The sequence below is a fragment of the Rattus norvegicus genome, chromosome 8, assembly GCF_036323735.1.
Source record: "Rattus norvegicus strain BN/NHsdMcwi chromosome 8, GRCr8, whole genome shotgun sequence".
NCBI lineage: Eukaryota > Metazoa > Chordata > Mammalia > Rodentia > Muridae > Rattus > Rattus norvegicus.
The window spans coordinates 47,454,964-47,475,535 of record NC_086026.1 but is presented as its reverse complement, the minus strand read 5'-3'; the positions used below and the strand labels follow the sequence as shown (position 1 = coordinate 47,475,535).

The following is a 20,572-nucleotide window of genomic DNA, read 5'->3' as shown; positions in this document are numbered from 1 at the left end:
CCTACCGAATTCCTTCTACGAAGCCACAATTACTCTTATACCTAAACCACACAAAGACACAACAAAGAAAGAGAACTTCAGACCAATTTCCCTTATGAATATCGATGCAAAAATACTCAATAAAATTCTGGCAAACCGAATTCAAGAGCACATCAAAACAATCATCCACCATGATCAAGTAGGCTTCATCCCAGGCATGCAGGGATGGTTTAATATACGGAAAACCATCAACGTGATCCATTATATAAACAAACTGAAAGAACAGAACCACATGATCATTTCATTAGATGCTGAGAAAGCATTTGACAAAATTCAACACCCCTTAATGATAAAAGTCCTGGAAAGAATAGGAATTCAAGGCCCATACCTAAACATAGTAAAAGCCATATACAGCAAACCAGTTGCTAACATTAAACTAAATGGAGAGAAACTTGAAGCAATCCCACTAAAATCAGGGACTAGACAAGGCTGCCCACTCTCTCCCTACTTATTCAATATAGTTCTTGAAGTTCTAGCCAGAGCAATCAGACAACAAAAGGAGATCAAAGGGATACAGATCGGAAAAGAAGAGGTCAAAATATCACTATTTGCAGATGACATGATAGTATATTTAAGTGATCCCAAAAGTTCCACCAGAGAACTACTAAAGCTGATAAACAACTTCAGCAAAGTGGCTGGGTATAAAATTAACTCAAATAAATCAGTTGCCTTCCTCTATACAAAAGAGAAACAAGCCGAGAAAGAAATTAGGGAAACGACACCCTTCATAATAGACCCAAATAATATAAAGTACCTTGGTGTGACTTTAACCAAGCAAGTAAAAGATCTGTACAATAAGAACTTCAAGACACTGAGGAAAGAAATTGAAGAAGACCTCAGAAGATGGAAAGATCTCCCATGCTCATGGATTGGCAGGATTAATATAGTAAAAATGGCCATTTTACGAAAAGCAATCTACAGATTCAATGCAATCCCCATCAAAATACCAATCCAATTCTTCAAAGAGTTAGACAGAACAATTTGCAAATTCATCTGGAATAACAAAAAACCCAGGATAGCTAAAGCTATCCTCAACAATAAAAGGACTTCAGGGGGAGTCACTATCCCTGAACTCAAGCAGTATTACAGAGCAATAGTGATAAAAACTGCATGGTATTGGTACAGAGACAGACAGATAGACCAATGGAATAGAATTGAAGACCCAGAAATGAACCCACACACCTATGGTCACTTGATTTTTGACAAAGGAGCCAAAACCATCCAATGGAAAAAAGATAGCATTTTCAGCAAATGGTGCTGGTTCAACTGGAGGGCAACATGTAGAAGAATGCAAATCGATCCATGCTTATCACCCTGTACAAAGCTTAAGTCCAAGTGGATCAAGGACCTCCACATCAAACCAGACACACTCAAACTAATAGAAGAAAAACTAGGGAAGCATCTGGAACACATGGGCACTGGAAAAAATTTCCTGAACAAAACACCAATGGCTTATGCTCTAAGATCAAGAATCGACAAATGGGATCTCATAAAACTGCAAAGCTTCTGTAAGGCAAAGGACACTGTGGTTAGGACAAAACGGCAACCAACAGATTGGGAAAAGATCTTTACCAATCCTACAACAGATAGAGGCCTTATATCCAAAATATACAAAGAACTCAAGAAGTTAGACCGCAGGGAAACAAATAACCCTATTAAAAAATGGGGTTCAGAGCTAAACAAAGAATTCACAGCTGAGGAATGCCGAATGGCTGAGAAACACCTAAAGAAATGTTCAACATCTTTAGTCATAAGGGAAATGCAAATCAAAACAACCCTGAGATTTCACCTCACACCAGTGCGATTGGCTAAGATCAAAAACTCAGGTGACAGCAGATGCTGGCGAGGATGTGGAGAAAGAGGAACACTCCTCCATTGTTGGTTGGATTGCAGACTGCTAAAACCATTCTGGAAATCAGTCTGGAGCTTCCTCAGAAAATTGGACATTGAACTGCCTGAGGATCCAGCTATACCTCTCTTGGGCATATACCCAAAAGATGCCTCAACATATAAAAGAGACACGTGCTCCACTATGTTCATCGCAGCCTTATTTATAATAGCCAGAAAATGGAAAGAACCCAGATGCCCTTCAACAGAGGAATGGATACAGAAAATGTGGTATTTCTACACAATGGAATATTACTCAGCTATCAAAAACAACGAGTTTATGAAATTCGTAGGCAAATGGTTGGAACTGGAAAATATCATCCTGAGTGAGCTAACCCAATCACAGAAAGACATACATGGTATGCACTCATTGATAAGTGGCTATTAGCCCAAATGCTTGAATTACCCTAGATCCCTAGAACAAACGAAACTCAAGACGGATGATCAAAATGTGAATGCTTCACTCCTTCTTTAAATGAGGAAAAAGAATACCCTTGGCAGGGAAGGGAGAGGCAAAGATTAAAACAGAGACTGAAGGAACACCCATTCAGAGCCTGCCCCACATGTGGCCCATACATATACAGCCACCCAATTAGACAAGATGGATGAAGCAAAGAAGTGCAGACCGACAGGAGCCGGATGTAGATCGCTCCTGAGAGACACAGCCAGAATACAGCAAATATAGAGGCGAATGCCAGCAGCAAACCACTGAACTGAGAATAGGTCCCCTATTGAAGGAATCAGAGAAAGAACTGGAAGAGCTTGAAGGGGCTCGAGACCCCAAAAGTACAACAATGCCAAGCAACCAGAGCTTCCAGGGACTAAGCCACTACCTAAAGACTATACATGGACTGACCCTGGACTCTGACCCCATAGGTAGCAATGAATATCCTAGTAAGAGCACCAGTGGAAGGGGAAGCCCTGGGTCCTGCTAAGACTGAACCCCCAGTGAACTAGTCTATGGGGGGAGGGCGGCAATGGGGGAGGTTTGGGAGGGGAACACCCATAAGGAAGGGGAGGGGGGAGGGGGATGTTTGCCCGGAAACCGGGAAAGGGAATAACACTCGAAATGTATATAAGAAATACTCAAGTTAATAAAAAAAAAAAAAAGAAGTCAGGTCTTAATACTAGTAAGAGTTTACCTAGTACCAGCCTTCTTAGTTGGATTTTGGGGGAAACACTAGAAGCCTTCTGAAGACTATCCAACATGCCCACATCATATTGGTCCACCACAGTGGTCGATAGCTCTATATACCAGGGTAGCTTATGATTCTGAATAAATAGCCAACTATTTTTGTCCATTAAAAGAAAATCATTCAATTCTTTTTTATTTTAAAAGACATTGGCTTAGCCAGGTGGTAACAGCACATATCTTTAATTCTAGCATTCAGGAGACAGAGGTAGGTGAATCTCTGTGAGTTTGAGGTCAGCCCGGTCTACAGAGTGAGTCCTATTATGGCCAGGACTACAAAGCTACACAGATAAACCCTACCTGGAAAACCATAAACAAAATAAAATAAAATAAAATAAAAAGGACAGTCTCATCACCAACAGTTTAATTCAAAGAAACGAGAAAAAAGAAAAGAAAAAAAAGGCCACCTTATTAACTAATTGAACCTGGTTTATTCTCCAACTTAAATTCCATATATGCATAGTACATAAAAGCCAGCCAATTAGAAATTATTTGGTTTCATAAAATCCAACCAATTTAGGCATGATTTGGCTTCAGGCCTGCTTTAAGTATAAATTTGCTATCCAATAACCTGAGCCTGCATCCTGTCAAAAGAAATTACCTTAATGATGTTTCAAGCAATTTTCAGAAAAACACTGGGGCTAACGGGAGAACTATTTTCCTAACAATGAAGGACTAAAATTGATCTTCCTACCTAGAGTCTCCATGGCCACTTACAGCTCTCACGCCGTGGCTATCTTTATGCTGCTACAAATACAATCAGTATCTATCTTCCTGTGTAAGCATCTTTGCTACCTGCAGCTCTGCTGATCTGTAATCAGTAGGCATTGTTATTGTCATAAGACATTCATAAACTATGAGATAGGATGATTTCCAAATCCTCCTTTAAAATTCTCGGTGAGGAGGGGCTTTCAATGCCTACCTTCTTTCATTCCTGTCATTGCGTGATTTTTATATATCACAAAGAAAAAAACTATAATCATATTTTAAAATGGAACTATTACTGTATAGTCACAATTCCTCAAATTAAAAAAAAACAATAATATGAATTAAGAATACATATATTAGGAGCAGTTGACTTGAAGTCAGGAAAGAAAAAAAAAGAACTTCAGTCTATTTTATTGTCAGTAATCATTGTCTTCTCTGGGCATCAGTATTCAGTGCACACTATAAGTGAATGTAAGAAACCTAAGATAGGCTGATAGAGTTGATTCCCAGTAGAAGCAGAAAGCATAGGGTGTAGGTGAAAACTTTGATCTGTCTGACAGATTTTGTGAGTAGTTTAAAATTTTATTTACACTACAATGGAGAACACACAGAAAGGAGGAAAGGCATTGTTCTGACTTTCATTCCCAAAGACACATTATGTGTGTAAATGAAAAAAAAAATCCTACAACCAATGACAGATGATCAGACTTCTATTACTCTATTTGATCAATTGTAGAACCATTATGTTTTCAAAAAAAAAACCCCAGAACTTCATAATCACAATAGAAAAGAAAAATTGTTTAATATTAGGAATAATTAAACAAAAGGCAAAAATCATTAATAATCTTGAAAAGGTAAGGAAAAGAAAGATACTTTAAAATTATGAGAAATAAATTTTAAAATAATTCAAATTTTATTTTTAGACGATAATAAAATAAATGTTGCATTAATCAAGATGCAAGGCATTTACATTCCAAGGCATAATGTGCTAAATTTTAAAAACTAAATTTAAAAACACAATGATGCCTAGGGAGGAAAATAAAATAAAAGGTCATCCTGAAAAATCATTTTAATAAATACAAAGTATCAGATGACCTCTAGTCACAGGCAGATACATGTTGTCTCCATTCAAAATTTCCGTCTACTCAGAGTTTTTCTCAGGGCCATTTTTACATCTTTGTTCCTTAAACTGTAGATTAAGGGATTCATCATAGGAACCACATTGGTATAAAATACAGAAGAGGTTTTTCCTTGATCCATCGATGAAGAAGAAGATGGTTTGAGATACATAAATGCACCTGATCCAAAGAACAGACAAACTGCAATTATATGGGAACTGCAGGTGCTGAAGGCCTTGGACCTGCCTTCATTAGATTTGATGTGGAAAATGCTGGACAGAATGAAACCATAAGAGATAAAAATGGTGATGCTGGGCACAATGATGTTGATGCCTACCACAATGAAAACTACAAGTTCATTGACATAGGTGCTGGTGCATGAGAGCTGCATCACAGGGAGGATGTCACAGAAGTAATGGTTGATGGTGTTAGCATCACAGAAGGTCAGTCTTAGCATACATCCTGTGTGAGCCATGGCACCAGAAAATGCCATTAAATATGTGCCAAGCATAAGGTTCAAACACAATTTAGGGGACATGGCAACAGTGTACAAAAGTGGATTAGAGATGGCCACAAAGCGATCATAAGCCATTGAAGTCAACACATAACACTCAGAAATGACAAAAAAACAAAAGAAATATAGCTTGGTCAAGCATCCCATGTAAGAAATTGCATTCTTGCTCAATATAAAGTTCATCAGCATTTTTGGAGTGAACACAGTAGAATAGCAGAGATCTATGAAGGACAAGTTAAAGAGGAAAAAGTACATAGGAGTGTGGAGATGTGAATTTAGTACAATAAGAATTATTAGACACAAATTTCCCAATGCAGTAACAATATACATTATTAGAAACACAAAGAACAGGGGAATTTGGAGATCAGGCTGGTTTGTTAAACCTACCAGAATGAATTCAGTCACCAAAGAGACATTTGCAGAGGCCATTTTTTTTCTCTAAGAGAATCTGTAGGTAAAGTAAAATGTTCTCATTAGAAAAATGACCTTTCTTCCTATCACGATTCTTTCCCCACTAGTGAAGTGCTGGTTGAATATGTGTGAGAATAGACCCACCTGAGCACATATATTAAAGTCTACAGTGCATCAGCAAATTATAGAGAGGACAGTGATAAAAACATAAATATAATTTCTAGAAAGGAAGTTAAATGAGAATAGATGACAGGAACACTTTTCTCTCATTTATTTATTCCTTCAACAGAGTTCTTTCCACACATAAAATGGGAGGCTGAGGCCTTATCTACTTACTGGTGGCCATGGATATCAATTTATCTCTAGTAGAGCTAGGAATAAGGCTAGGAAATTTTGGCAGAAGAAGAAATGTCATATTGAAGTCTCATATTAATAAGGATGTTCATACATATGGGATTCAGAAAATCAACATAGCAAAAATTCAGAGATTTCTTACCTTTCCTATTCAGTGTATGTAGAAGAGAAATTTTGGATTCCAAGGTTTTGTATGCTTTTATTATATTAAGAATATATAGTAAAGACTTAATTCCTGATATACTTTAATAATGTTTCTGAACTACAGGTGATATTTTGTTATTAGAATTTGGAGTGTTATCCAACAGCAGAGAAAACTAACTTTATTATGATCCTCACACTGCCACTAAATAAGATAAAGTTTTTATTGTGACTTAAATGACTTAACCCACTTGCTTATAAATGCAGTAGTAGTAGAATTACTCTCTGCCCAAGAGGATAGCATGAAAATATAAAAAGAAATTGAGGTGGTTGAATTTACAGCTTGGATTATGATATGCCTTTAGTTCCCTTGGGACTTAAAATTGTTTGCAAGTTTCTCTTTAGGGAAAATATGCCTTCTTGTGGATATGGAAATGTAAACTCCCAACTTCCCCAATTATCTTGATCTCTGTAGATGTATCTACTGCTTGGTTTGTTGTTTATTTTTCATCTTAATTAAGAATTTCTGAATATACTACAAGCTCCCTAATTACATTACATGGATATATCTAGAAAGATAGATGATAAATAATGATGATGATAGAGATAGAGATGATAGGTATTTTTTAAACAAATTTAAAGGATCAATTTTTTTGCGTGTAGTTGTTACTTCTAAACACCCACCAGACATTTCTGAAACTTCAGTTAGTAACGAGGTTATAATTCCACGGTTTCAATACTTTCTTTTAGAACAAAATATTTTTATCATATAAAGTACAATTTAAGTACTTTTCTTTTATAAATCTTTTCTTTAGTATCTTACCTTATTTTTGCCTAACCCTAAACCACAAATTTTCCTCTCTTGTTATCTTCAGTAAGTCTTGAATTCCAGGGTTCACGTTTACATAGAAACTCACTGTATGAAATTTTTTTAAGACGTGAGTCAGGTACTCTTTCTGGTTTTTATAAGGGTTTATATTTATTCCATTATCATTTGAAAATCTTATTATTTACATATAGTTTTCAAAATCAATTGACTCAGTATTTGAGAGTTGAATCATGTACTAGGTTACTCGGTTCCAACATTCCACTGGGCATGGTGTTTCATGTCTTTAATTCCACCACTCTGGAGGCAAAGGCAAGCAGGTCCCTTTAATTTGAGTCCAGCCTAGTGTATAGATGGGGTTCCAGTACTAGACAATGTTACTGTCTGGAAAATTGCTATGCTCATGAACATTGAACATATAATATTCCTGAATACACGGTATAGTGACTAAAAGAATGCATGGAAAACATTGTAATTATAGACTTATTCAAAATTATAACAATAGTGTAGAAAAGATTATGAATATTTCTACAAATTTCCACAACTTTTTCAGGAGCTCAGTTTGGATAAGGAATGTTATACCCCTATTAGCAACATTTTTTTTTCTTGCAAGGAAAAAATTATTGGGACAGTTCATTATTATGTACTATTATAAAGAAAAGTAAGATCGCACATTCTTTTGGTTACTTTTTATATTTATCTGAAGTCCTGTTTTTATTCAGGTGATTGTCTGAATGTCAGGTCTATACTCTTTTCATTTTTGAGCTTATATAAAAAATTAAATATGACAGAAAATTCCACATTACAGTTTTTCCCATTCTTTCCCTTCTTCCCATTCCCACCTTTACAAATACCTCCTCCCACTGCTCCCACCCATTCTCCTCATTGAAGGAGACTCTCTGTGTAGCACCCTATCCAGTTGCATGCAGTCCCAGCAGGTCCAGGACAAAAACAGCCCCTGTTCCACTTGTTAGGGGAACCATATGAACACCATTATGCATATTTACTAAAAATGTATAGGCTATCTAGATCCAGCTCCTGAATGTTTTTGTCCAGGCTTTGAAAATACCCGTTATCAGGGTGATTGACTCTGTGGACCTTCTTGTGATATTCTTGACCCCTCAGACTTGCTCATTTCCATCCCCAACTCCTCTACAAGAGTCACTTAGTTCTGCCTGATGTTTGGCTTGGGTATCTGAATCTGCTTCTATCTCCTGCTATATTAAACATCTAGGAGACAAATTTTGCTAGGTTCCTGTCAGCAAGCATAGCAGAGTATCATTAAAAGTGTCAGAGGTTGCCTTTCTCATATGGGATGGATCTCAAGTTGGGAAAGCCGTTAGTTGACTATTTCCTCAGACTCTGCTCCATTGCTATCCCTTTAAACCTTGTAGGCAAGATACATTTTGGACTGAAGGTTTTGTGGGTGGATTAGTGTCCCCTTCCCTCCTACACAAGTCCTGCCTGGGTATAGGAGGTCGTCATTTCAGTCTCTATATTACCCTCTGGTAGGAACCTAAGCTAGGGTTATCGCTCATAGATTCCCTGTATCCACTCTCAAACCAGGCTTCCAGATAGTCACCAGAGATGCCAACCCCCACCCTAACACTTCCATTCTCACTCCTAGCCCACTTTGCCACCCTCTACCCATACCTGTTTGCCATCCCTGGCCATCTTCTCCCCTCCTTCCCTACCCGTTTCCCTCCCTCCATCAACCTCTGATGACTAGTTTTCACTTCTGAGAGAGATTTCCACATCCTTCCTTGAAACCTCCTTATTATCCAGTCTCTTTTATTCTGTGTATTGTAACATGGTTGTACTTTATGACTAATGTCCACTTATAGGTGAGCACAGAACACAAGTGTCTTTCTATTTGCCTGCAAAATTCATGATATCTCTGTTTTTAATATTTGAATACGATTTCATTGCGTAGATGTACCACATCCTCTTTATCCATTCTTCAGCTGAGGAATACCTAGTTTGTTTCTATTTTCTTACTATTACAAATAAGGCTGCTATGAACATAATTGAATATGTTTCCCTGTGGTATACTGAGGAATCTTTTGGGCATATACCGAGGAGTATTATAGCTGGGTCTTGAGGGAGAGATATTACCCGTTTTCTGAGAAACTGCCAAAATGATTTACAAAGTAGTTGTACACGTTTGCACTTTCATCAACAATGGAGGAGTGTTCGCCTTCTTCAGCATCCTTGCTAGCATGATCTTAGCCATTTTGATGGGTATATAATGGAATCTCATGGTGTTTTGATTTGCATTTCCCTGATGAACATTTCTTTAGGTGCTTCTTGGTCATTTGAGATTCCTTTGTTTAGAATTCTGTTTATCTCCACAACCAATTTTTAATTGGTTTTTTTTGGATTGTTGGTATCTCATGTCTTGAGTTCTTTATGAAATTTGGATATTAGTCCTCTGTCTGATCTACAGTTGGTGAAGATATTTTTCCAGTTGGTTCGCTTCTATTTTGTTTTTTTTCCTTACAGAAGCTTTTCAGTTTTATGAATCCCATTTACTAATATTTTATATTAAAGCCTGAGCTATTGATATTCTATTTAGGAAGCTGTTTCTTGTACCAATAAGTTGAAGGCTATTCCCCACTTTCTGCTCTATTAAACTTAGTGTATCCAGTTTCACTTTGAGTTCTTAAAAGTTACAAGATCATCTAAATAGACACTAAAAAATCCTTTGACAAAATTCAGCACTACTTCCTCTTAAAGGTCTCAGAGAGATCAGGGATACAAGGCACATACTTAAACAAAATAAAAGCAATATACAACAAGCCAAAAGCCAACATCAAATTAAATGGAGAGAAACTTAAACAACTCCACTAAAATCACCAGTGAGACAAGGCTGCCCAAACTCTCCCGACTTATTCTGCCAGGGCCTATCCCCAGGTAGAGTCTTCTATCTTGCTAACTTTTTTGTTAGTTAGTTAGTTTGTTAGTTTGTTTGTTTGTTAGTTTGTTTGTTTGTTTTTATGCAGAGGAAGAGGAAAAGCATCAGCAGAGGATGAGACTTTTTTCTTTCAAGATATGGAAGTAGGAATTTGTCTTGCAAGATATTTAGGGTTGCTGTATAAATAATAAAAAGTTTACTTGTCTAAGTCTAAGTTACTTTGCTACTATAGCTGACCTGCCTTTTGTGTTTCTCTGAGACAAGACACTGCAATCTCTGGCACTTAGTCCCTTATCCTAAAACAATTGGAGATTAATTAAAGGATTAATTACTAGAAGCTTATCCCTTTTAGCGAGATGCCTGTTGATTGTCAGACTAGGGAACATTTGGAGAAATAAACTTCCACTGAACCAAGAGAAGAGAAAAATGCTTGCAGAAGGAAAAAGTTTTACTTAAGAAAATATGCATAAGCTCACATAAATTCATTTACAGATTCACACATGTTCATTTATATATTTCCATTCAACCAGAGAACTAATAAAGCTGATAAACAACTTCAGCAAAGTGGCTGGGTATAAAATTAACTCAAATAAATCAGTTGCCTTCCTCTACACAAAAGAGAAACAAGCCGAGAAAGAAATTAGGGAAACGACACCCTTCATAATAGACCTAAATAATATAAAGTACCTCGGTGTGACTTTAACCAAGCAAGTAAAAGATTTGTACAATAAGAACTTCAAGACTCTGAAGAAAGATATTAAAGAAGACCTCAGAAGATGAAAGATCTCCCAGGCTCATGGATTGGCAGGATTAATATAGTAAAAATGGCCATTTTTCCAAAAGCGATCTACAGATTCAATGCAATCCCCATCAAAATACCAATCCAATTCTTCAAAGAGTTAGACAGAATAATTTGCAAATTCATTTGGAATAACAAAAAAACCAGGATAGCTAAAACTATCCTCAACAATAAAAGGACTTCAGGGAGAATCACTATCCATGAACTCAAGCAGTATTACAGAGCAATGGTGATAAAAACTGCATGGTATTGGTTCAGAGACAGACAGATAGACCAATGGAATAGAATTGAAGACGCAGAAATGAACCCACACACCTATGGTCACTTGATTTTTGACAAAGGAGGCCAAACCATCCAATGGAAAAAAGATAGCATTTTCAGCAAATGGTGCTGGCTCAACTGGAGGTCAACATGTAGAAGAATGCAGATCGATCCATGCTTATCACCCTGTACAAAGCTGAAGTCCAAGTGGATCAAGATCACATCGAACCAGATACACTGAAACTAATAGAAGAAAAAATGGGGAAGCATCTCGAACACATGGGCACTGGAGAAAATTTCCTGAACAAAACACCAATGGCTTATGCTCTAAGATCATGGGATCTCATAAAACTGCAAAGCTTCTGTAAGGCAAAGGACACTGTGGTTAGGACAAAACAGCAACCAACAGATTGGGAAAAGATCTTTGCCAATCCTCCAACAGATAGAGAGCTTACATCCAAAATTTACAAAGAACTCAAGAAGTTAGACTGCAGGGAGACAAATAACCCTATTAAAAAATGGAGTTCAGAGATAAACAAAGAATTCACAGCTGAGGAATGCTGAATGGCTGAGAAACACCTAAAGAAATGTTCAACATCTTTAGTCATAAGGGAAATGCAAATAAAAACAACCCTGAGATTTCACCTCACACCAGCGAGAATGGCTAAGATCAAAAACTCAGGTGACAGCAAATGCTGGCAAGGATGTGGAGAAAGAGGAACAGTCCTCCATTTTTAATGGGATTGCAGACTGGTACAACAATTCTGGAAACCAGTCTGGAGGTTCCTCAGAAAATTTGACATTGAACTACCTGAGGACCCAGCTAAACCTCTCTTGGGCATATACCCAAAAGATGCCCCAACATATAACAAAGACACATGTTCCACTATGTTCATATCAGCCTTATTTATAATAGCCGGTTTTACAGTATTATTAGAAAGAAAAAGTTAAGTTGGCAATGAGAGGAATGAAAAGTTAGATTGCTTTAAGATATTGCTTTTAAATAAGACAGAGCATAGAAAACTGTAGAAATGACAAAAGAAGATAAACTTTGGAAATATTAAAACCAAATATGGAAGCCTCAAACTTCCTTTGATGAGAAAAATAAGTAGCTTTCAGGATTACACCATAATTTTCTGCATGTTCAAAATCTGAAATTTTAAAATAGGATAATATTGTCTAAGAGAGACAAACACAGATATCTTCTGTATTGCCCAATAATATAAATTATCGCTATGCAAAAATAAAATTTAAGAAGAAAACACTGAACAGTCAAATGTTCTTCCTGCTCAGAGATTTCCTGAGGGCAACTTTAATATCTTTGTTCCTCAAACTGTAGATTAAGGGGTTCATCATGGGAACCACATTGGTGTAAAAGACAGAAGAGATTTTTCCTTCATCCCAAGACCCAGCTGAGGAGGATTTGAAATATGCAAATGCACTTGAACCAAAGAACAGAAAAACAGCAATGAGGTGGGAGGCACAGGTGCTGAAAGCTTTGGATCGGCCTTCAGAGGATCTAATGCGGAAGATGCTGGAGAGGATGAGACCATAGGAAATGAATATAGTTGAAGAAGGAACAATGATGTTAATGCACCCAACAATGAAGATTACAAGTTCGTTGACATATGTGCTTGTACAGGAGAGCTGAAGCAAAGGAGGAATATCACAGAAGTAGTGGTTGATGGTGTTAGCATCACAAAACTTCAATTTCAGCATGCATGCAGTGTGAGCTACAGCATCAGAAAATGCAACAAAGTATGAACCAAGAATAAGGTGCAAACATAACTTAGGGGACATGACAAGATTATACATCAGTGGGTTACAGATGGCCACATAGCGATCATAGGCCATCGAAGTCAATACATAACACTCAGAAATAACAAAAAAACAAAAGAAATAGAGTTGGGTCATACATTCCATGTAAGAAATTGTATTCTTCCTTATTATAAAGTTCATTAGCATTTGGGGAGTGAACACTGAAGAATAGCAGAGGTCTATGAAAGACAAGTTAAAGAGAAAAAAATACATAGGCGTGTGAAGGTGAGAATTCAACACAGTTATAGTTATCAAAAACAAATTTCCCAATGCAGTGACCAGGTACATTGCAAGAAACAGAAAGAACAAAGGTATTTGGAGATCAGGCTGCTCTGTTAATCCTACGAGAATGAATTCAGTCACCAATGAGACATTTACTGAGTCCATTCTTATCTACAGGAATCTGTGGACACAAGAAAAAGAGTTGTATTAGAAGACAATCCACACTCAGTTATGAGTATTCCCACCTGTGATGAAATGTTTCTCCTAGCCACAAATATGTATGCAGAATCAGTTGGTACAGTCACAATTTGTCTTACGAAAGCCATTGATTGAATTTCAGGATGATTTATGAAAAATATCACAAGATAGAGCGGAGAATAAAAATCTAAGAAAGACTCAACTGTCTTCCATCTCTTGCCTTCCTTCACTTGAGCTCTCCCTATAACAATAAAATAGGAAATAAGTACCTGGGCAGTATTGTAGCAGAATTTTAGAATAACAGCTGTATCTGACATGAATCTGAAATGATGTCACCTAAGCTTTGAAGCAGCCTTTTGTCAGTGAGTATTTGAGATTTTTATGGGGTTATTCTTATGAAAGAGTTTCAGGGTCTTTGCATAACCTATGCCCAAGACAATCCCAGGTGATAGGTCTTTCCAGGCAACTCCTGGATAAGATAAAATGTTTTGGTATGCATAAATTGACTTGCTAAAGAGGCCTTTTGTGTAACATTAACAAGAGCTTGAGGCTTACCTGGGAGAAGGCAGAGTAGGGAGGCAGACTGAGAGCCATGCAGACAAAGTGGTAAGAGAGTCAGTCAGGTTGAGTCTGAATGGTTAGCTCAATAGACTGCCCTTAGCAAAATGGTTAAGACAGTTAATCTATATAGATGCCTCTGTGTCTTTATTATTAACCTTCAGGTGGGAGCCTTAAAAGCTCAGCAACACAGTACAGTGCTGATTGCTGCTGCAGATTTGTCTTTCCTGTTTTATGAATGAAAAACATGCGCATTTGCTAAAACTAAAAGAACAAGAATGATGGATGGAAGAGACTATCTCCTGCCCCTGTGTCATGAAGCTGGAAGACTGGATTGAGTTCTGGCCATGCAGGAGAACCCTAATGGAAATGCTACACTCCAGTGGCCACCAACACCTCTTAATATGCTCTGATCCCCAAAAATCTTTCTTCTGATAGTTTCATTTGGGTCTCATTTTGTGCAGAAGAAACTTTTTGAAACCCATCATATAGCAAGAGAGAGTGTGGATTCAGATAGAAACAGAATTGAAGAGGATCTCCTAGGTGTAGGGAAAGACAAATCTTCAATCAGAATATATTATATGAAAAAAAAAACTCTTGTCAATAAAACAAAAATAAAAACCAAATATTCATTGTTAAAAAACAGGAAGAATAAAAGATAGGTGTTAGTATACCTGGAATTCAGAGAGTCGCAATTTTCACTCCAAATATTAAAGGTCTGTTACTATATCATTCATCCTTGTTTATCTGGATAAATATTTCAGATACAAAGGATTCAGATCTTGCAATTCAAAGATATACACAAATACACAAAATTTAATTTTTCTGAAGCACAGCATTATTTGGGATTAAGGCTCTGTGTCTTTCCTGGAAGAAGAGAAAATGGTTCTTTAAATGTGGGATATGTATGCTTATATTCAGGGTTAGGCTTTTCCACAGAGGAGAGTATTTACTTTACAAACGGAGCTAAGGGGTTGTGTTGTAACCTGGATCATCATCCCTATTTCCTCAGGGACCCACAATTATACTCATACTTTCCAATCACTCTAGAGAGTCCACACACACAGTATAGATGGACTCGTGCATCACCAATTAACTGAGCTCAGATGGGAAATCTGACTTTAGAGTTCTTTCTCTCTTGCTTCCTGCAGTTATCATGCATAAGTCTTGCTCCTGACCTTTGAATTATGTGTCTGAAAGTTGTAAAGTATTATATCAAGTCAAATCATATATATATATATACATATATGTATATATATGAATATTAGAAATTATATATATATTAGCAATTATGACGGCAGAAGAAATGTTAACAGAATAAGGGGCCTCAAACCTATAGGAGTGAAGACAACTTGGAAAGGTTGTATTGTAACAAATAGCCTTGTGTGAATGAAAACTACCCAAAGTAGTTAAACAATGCCAAGTGTTCAGTTGTGAACTCCTATACAAAGAAGTAACATTATATGAACCAAACGGTTGTATTTGTATATTTAGGAGTCAATAGAGATACATATGTAACAGCAATTAAAGGCATAAAGACCCTGAATTTTAGAGACAACAAAAGGAGTGTATGTGAACGGTTGGAGGCCGGAAAGGAAAAAAAGAAAAATATGCAATTATATTTTTATTTCAAGAAATAAAACAAAATAGATTAAAATACAAATAAATATAAAGTAAAATAAGTTAAAATATATAAATAAAACTCTAAAAGCTTTTACAAAAATAAAATAATGTAAAATGTAACTTCATCATTTACTCAGCTCCCTCTTCTTCCTCTAAGCGTTCCTGTGCCTACCCAGAAATACATAAAAATCTTATGTCACATGTTTCTGTATATGATTCTGGTTTTAAAGATTAAAATCTTTATGTCATTATGTTATACATTTAACATCTTTGCATGTAATATGTAACATGAAGACAAAATGGAACTACCAAACAATGAAAAGACCTCCCATGTTCAGATATTATTAGCTTTAATATTAAGAAAATTGCCATCATACCAAAAGCAACCTACAGATTCAGTGAAATCCCAATCAAAATTCAACTGAAATTATTCATTAAAATAGAAAACCCATGAGCACCTTTTTCCATATATACTTATGTAAAATAATATAAATGAACATTGGCTTGGATTTTAGGTAGAATTTCAAACAATTTCTGAACATGATTTAGAGAAACTTTGGCAAACTTGTAGACTTTAAATAAAAAGGTGATTATTTTACAATAAAAATACTTATACACCTTAATGTGTTGACGATGCCTTGTCTTGGAATAGAAACTACTTACTCAAGGTATAATTCATTTTGTAATGTAAATGAACATACCTTTGTCATAAATATGTGAATTTGCCATTTTAAAACTGAGAAGAATAGTATATTTATCTTCTGGGAACTGCTTCAGGGGCTGAGAAATTAGTTCAGTGAGTAAAGCCCTTGCTGCTCAGGGTAAGGACTTGAGTTCTGATCACCTGAATTTATATAAAGCTGGGTGTGTAACTCAAATCTGTCATCTCAATGTTCCTAAGGGAAGGGGAAGTGAGAGGAGAGAAGAGAGAACAACTCTTGGAAGTGAATTGGCCACTGGTCTGGGAAACCCATCAGTAAACATTAGAAATCCTATACCCAAGCAAGGTGGCAAAGGAAAACTGACCTACCAAATATCTATAAATTTCGATGAGTACTTCATGATGCATTTGCACCTCTCTCTCTCTCTCTCTCTCTCTCTCTCTCTCTCTCTCTCTCTCTCTCTCTCTCTCTCTCTTTCTCTCTCTCTCTCCCTGTTTCTCTTTCTCAACCCACATAGTAGAACCACATACATAAAGAAAAAAAAAAACAAATTGTATTAAAATAAATTTCTTTAACTAACTACCAGCAATTCCACTGCAATTATTAATATTAGGTTATATGTTGTATATACATATATGTCTACAGTTGTGTAAAAAAATTTTTTCGGATAAAGTTTAAGAATCCCTTATTTAGTGTATAGTTGCATGAGCAACATCTATAATTATGTAATTAATATATGCTGGCTATTTTATATCAACCTGACACAAACTAAAGTCACCTGTGAAAAGAGAATCTCAACTGGCGGCTAACTTCCATCATATTGGCTGACTTTGGAGGAAATTTTTAGGTACATTATTATGTGTGAGAATCTAGCCCACTGTAGGAAGCTTGTCCTGAGCAAGAGGAAGCAGAGAAAAGTGATGAATTCAAGCCGGTGAGAAGCACCTCTCTATTTTCTGTACTTCCCTCACTGACCGATTGCAACTTGTAAGCAAAGAGAGCAGTGCCCGTTCCAACTTGTTCTTGGCCAATGTTTTATCGTAGAAACGAAGAAGCACCCCTTGATTGCTTAAGACCAGGAAACAGTCCCCTTCTGTGATTTCTTAATTAATTTCAGCCTCATAATATGATTAAAAAGAAAAGACAAGCCTTTTATTGTTATATCATACATACACATTTCAACATATGCTGTATCTCAAAATTTTTCTTTATGGCAATATTTTTGGCTATTTCGATAAATTGTAAAAATTAAATTAAAAAATACAAGAAGTAAATAAGGAATACAGAGTTACCAATTAAATATGTTCACTAAATACAAGATATACTTAAAACAAAAAGTACAAGCATGAAGACACTTGTTTCCAATCAAACTGTCCACCTTGCAAACATTTTTCTTAGGGCAATTTTAATATCTTTATTTTTTAAGCTGTAGATTAATGGATTCATCATAGGAACCACATTGGTATAAAAAACAGAAGATATTTTTGCCCCATCCATAGACCCAGCTGAGGAGGGTTTAAAATACACAAATGCACCTGAACCAAAGAACAGAGAAACAACAATGATGTGGGAGCTGCAGGTGCTAAAGGCTTTGGACCTGCCCTTAGATGAACTGATGTGGAAGATGCTGGAGAGGATAAAACCATAAGAGATAAAGATGGTAGGAGTGGTAACAATGATGTTGATGATGACTATGACATAAGCTACGAGCTCATTAACATAGGTGCTTGTGCAGGAGAGCTGAAGCAAGGGAAGGATGTCACAGAAATAATGATTGATGTTTGCATCACAGAAGGTCAGTCTCAACATACACACAGTGAGGGCTACAGCCTCAGAAAATGCCATCAAATATGAACCAATCATTAGGTTTAAACACACTTGAGGGGACATCACAACATTATATGAAAGTGGCCTACAGATGGCCACATATCGATCATAGGCCATTGAAGTCAGCACATAGCATTCAGAAGAAACGAAAAAAGAAAAGATGTAGAGCTGAGTCATACATTGCATATAGGAAATGACATTCAGTCTTAATGTGAAGTTCATCAACATTTTGGGAGTGAACACAGAAGAGTAACAAAAATCTATAAAAGACAAGTTAAAGAGGAAAAAGTACATGGGTGTGTGAAGATGTGAATTCAGCAAAACTAGAATCATCAAACCCAAATTTGCCAACGCACTGACTAGATACATTGCCAGAAACAGAAGGAACAGGGGTATTTGGAGATCAGGCTGGTGTGTTAATCCTATTAGAATGAAATCAGTCACCAAGGAGACATTTACTAAGTCCATGATTTTTAAAAGAATCTGTCAACTCAGGAAAAGTTGTAGTAGAGATGAACCACATTCAGTCATGGGTCAAAACCACATGTGATGTGCATGCTGGGAATGTTTCTTCTAGCTCCCACTATGTCTACAGATTCAGTTCACAAGCAAATTGCCTTACAGTCACAAGGCCAGTGGAACCACATTTCAATATTATTCCTGAAAAAGAAAATGCATGCAAAGGATGAAGAACAAAAGTCCAAAAAATGATTCAACTTTTCCCACCTAATGTTTCTTTTCACTAGAGCCCTCTCTATGTAAATGAAATCTGAAGCAGATATCGTGGCAATGCAGAGTTATCTTCCTCAGCGACAGATTTTCCTGTTATGGTCCGAGTGAAAAACGTGTTTAGTCAAAAACTATAAGAACAAGAGTGGTGTAACTACTACCAAATGTCACAGAGTGAATAATCTTGAAGTCTGGGGTCCTGACCATGCATAAGGACCATAATACAGATGTTGCAAATCCAGTGGCTACTTATGCCTATTACCACTCTCTGATTGCCCTGATGTCTTTCTTCTGCTACTCTCTCTTAGTCTCCAGTTATATAGGTTAGACAAGAAACTGTTGCTAAGACTTTCCTACACCAAGAACTATTGTTACTATACTTGGTATTCAGAACCTCATTATTTAACTCTCTCTCTCTCTCTCTCTCTCTCTCTCTCTCTCTCTCTCTCTCTCTCTCTCTCTCTCTCTCCCCTTGTGTGTGCTATATTTATTTAAATAAACTCCCTCATACAATACATTTTGAGGACATTTTCCCTCTCTACACTCCTCCCAATTCTCCTACACCTAACCTCCCCGCTTGATTTACTCATCTACTATTTTCTCCTTAGAAAAAAAGAAGCCTCCAAGAGACAGCAATAATACATGACAAAACAAGATAAATAAAAGTCAAAAGTCTTATAGAGGCTAAATGAGACAGTACAATACAAGGAAAGGAGTCCAAGAAGCAGGCAAAAGAGTCAGAGAAACACCCACTCCTACAGTTAGATGTCCCAATCCAAACCTTGAAGATTTCCTGAGTTCCTATTTATACGTATGTACCTGGTAGAATTATTCCTGATTCCATAGATCCACATCATATCTTGTCAGTGTAAGAAGATGTAATCAAAACTCAGTGCCTGAATGTTCCTGGATGGCTAAATTTTGGAACATAATCACTGATTAATACTTTGAGTCTTTACTTGAGGCAGAAAAAATATGAACTGTAATGATATCATCCCACTGCCAATGGTAAGACCCAGAGAGTTTTGTGTGGGCTTACCTGCAGAATACAGTTGTTTATAAACAGTGTGGAGATGTGTCTGCCTCTTCCCCTGAGAATAGCATTTAAACAGAAGAGTGAACTGGGAAATTGTGTTACAGCCTGGGTGATGATTTGTCTTTAGATCTTCAGGGACTCGTGTATTTTCTCTTCACTCTATGGTAAATCCATCCCACAGTGGACATAGAAGGATAGAATTTCATTTCCCCAATCATCTTGAGATCTGTAGAAAATGTGTGTTTTAGATTCTTCCTCTATTCCTTTCTGCAGTTAAGTGTAAACTGCCCACAGACTGTAGTCTGGGTTCACCAAGTTGCTTATAAACACTTACTTAAATATTCTGATCACCCTGTTCATCCAATGACACTTATTATTTCATTTTTCATACTGTCATTCTTAAGTTACTAATCTGATAGTATTAAGTTTATCTACTTTTATTTCATAAGTATTTGTTTTAATGCTATACCATAATCATTGCCTAATGGTGGCCCTAAACTTACCCCTCTAGGTCTTATTATTTATTTTTGACATTAAATCCATACCTCATTTTGTTTCATTAGAGGTAGAGATGATTCATTCTCTCTCTCTCTCTCCCTCTTTCCTGCTCTCCCTCTCTCCCTTTTTCCCTCTCTTCCTCTCTCCTCCTCTTTCTCTCTCTCTGATATGACTATGCAATTATAATTATTATAACCTTATTTCTTGAAATTCTTCTAAATTATTCATTAGGATTCT

The 20,572-nt window shown here is 36.6% G+C and overlaps 3 protein-coding genes across 5 annotated transcripts; all 3 read right to left on the bottom strand.

The window, feature by feature from the left end:
* Positions 1–4,954: 4,954 nt before the first annotated feature.
* Or8b1b (olfactory receptor family 8 subfamily B member 1B) lies at positions 4,955–5,887 on the bottom strand. Its single transcript, NM_001000448.1, has one exon. It carries the CDS (start codon positions 5,885–5,887, stop codon positions 4,955–4,957), a length of 933 nt encoding a protein of 310 aa, NP_001000448.1.
* Positions 5,888–12,436: 6,549 nt separating this feature from the next.
* Or8b51b (olfactory receptor family 8 subfamily B member 51B) lies at positions 12,437–17,061 on the bottom strand. Of its 3 annotated transcripts, none has more exons than XM_008762674.1 (2): positions 17,045–17,061; positions 12,437–13,370 (listed from the first exon to the last, which is right to left on the bottom strand). In XM_008762674.1, the coding sequence occupies exons 1-2, from the start codon at positions 17,059–17,061 to the stop codon at positions 12,437–12,439; spliced, it is 951 nt and encodes a 316-aa protein (XP_008760896.1). The 3 variants fall into 3 exon arrangements, with proteins under 3 accessions (XP_008760896.1, XP_017448426.1, NP_001000811.1); XM_017592937.1 differs by lacking the exon at positions 17,045–17,061 and adding an exon at positions 14,267–14,277; NM_001000811.1 differs by lacking the exon at positions 17,045–17,061 and having other exon boundaries at positions 12,437–13,369.
* A 549-nt stretch (positions 17,062–17,610) lies between these two features.
* Positions 17,611–18,540, bottom strand: Or8b43 (olfactory receptor family 8 subfamily B member 43). The gene has a single exon (NM_001001013.1). It carries the CDS (start codon positions 18,538–18,540, stop codon positions 17,611–17,613), a length of 930 nt encoding a protein of 309 aa, NP_001001013.1.
* Positions 18,541–20,572: the final 2,032 nt, after the last annotated feature.

Excerpts from the sequence above, each read along its gene's own strand:
- Or8b1b (NM_001000448.1), bottom strand. The coding sequence starts at position 5,887 with ATGGCCTCTGCAAATGTCTCTTTGGTGACTGAATTCATTCTGGTAGGT.
- Or8b43 (NM_001001013.1), bottom strand. The coding sequence starts at position 18,540 with ATGGACTTAGTAAATGTCTCCTTGGTGACTGATTTCATTCTAATAGGA.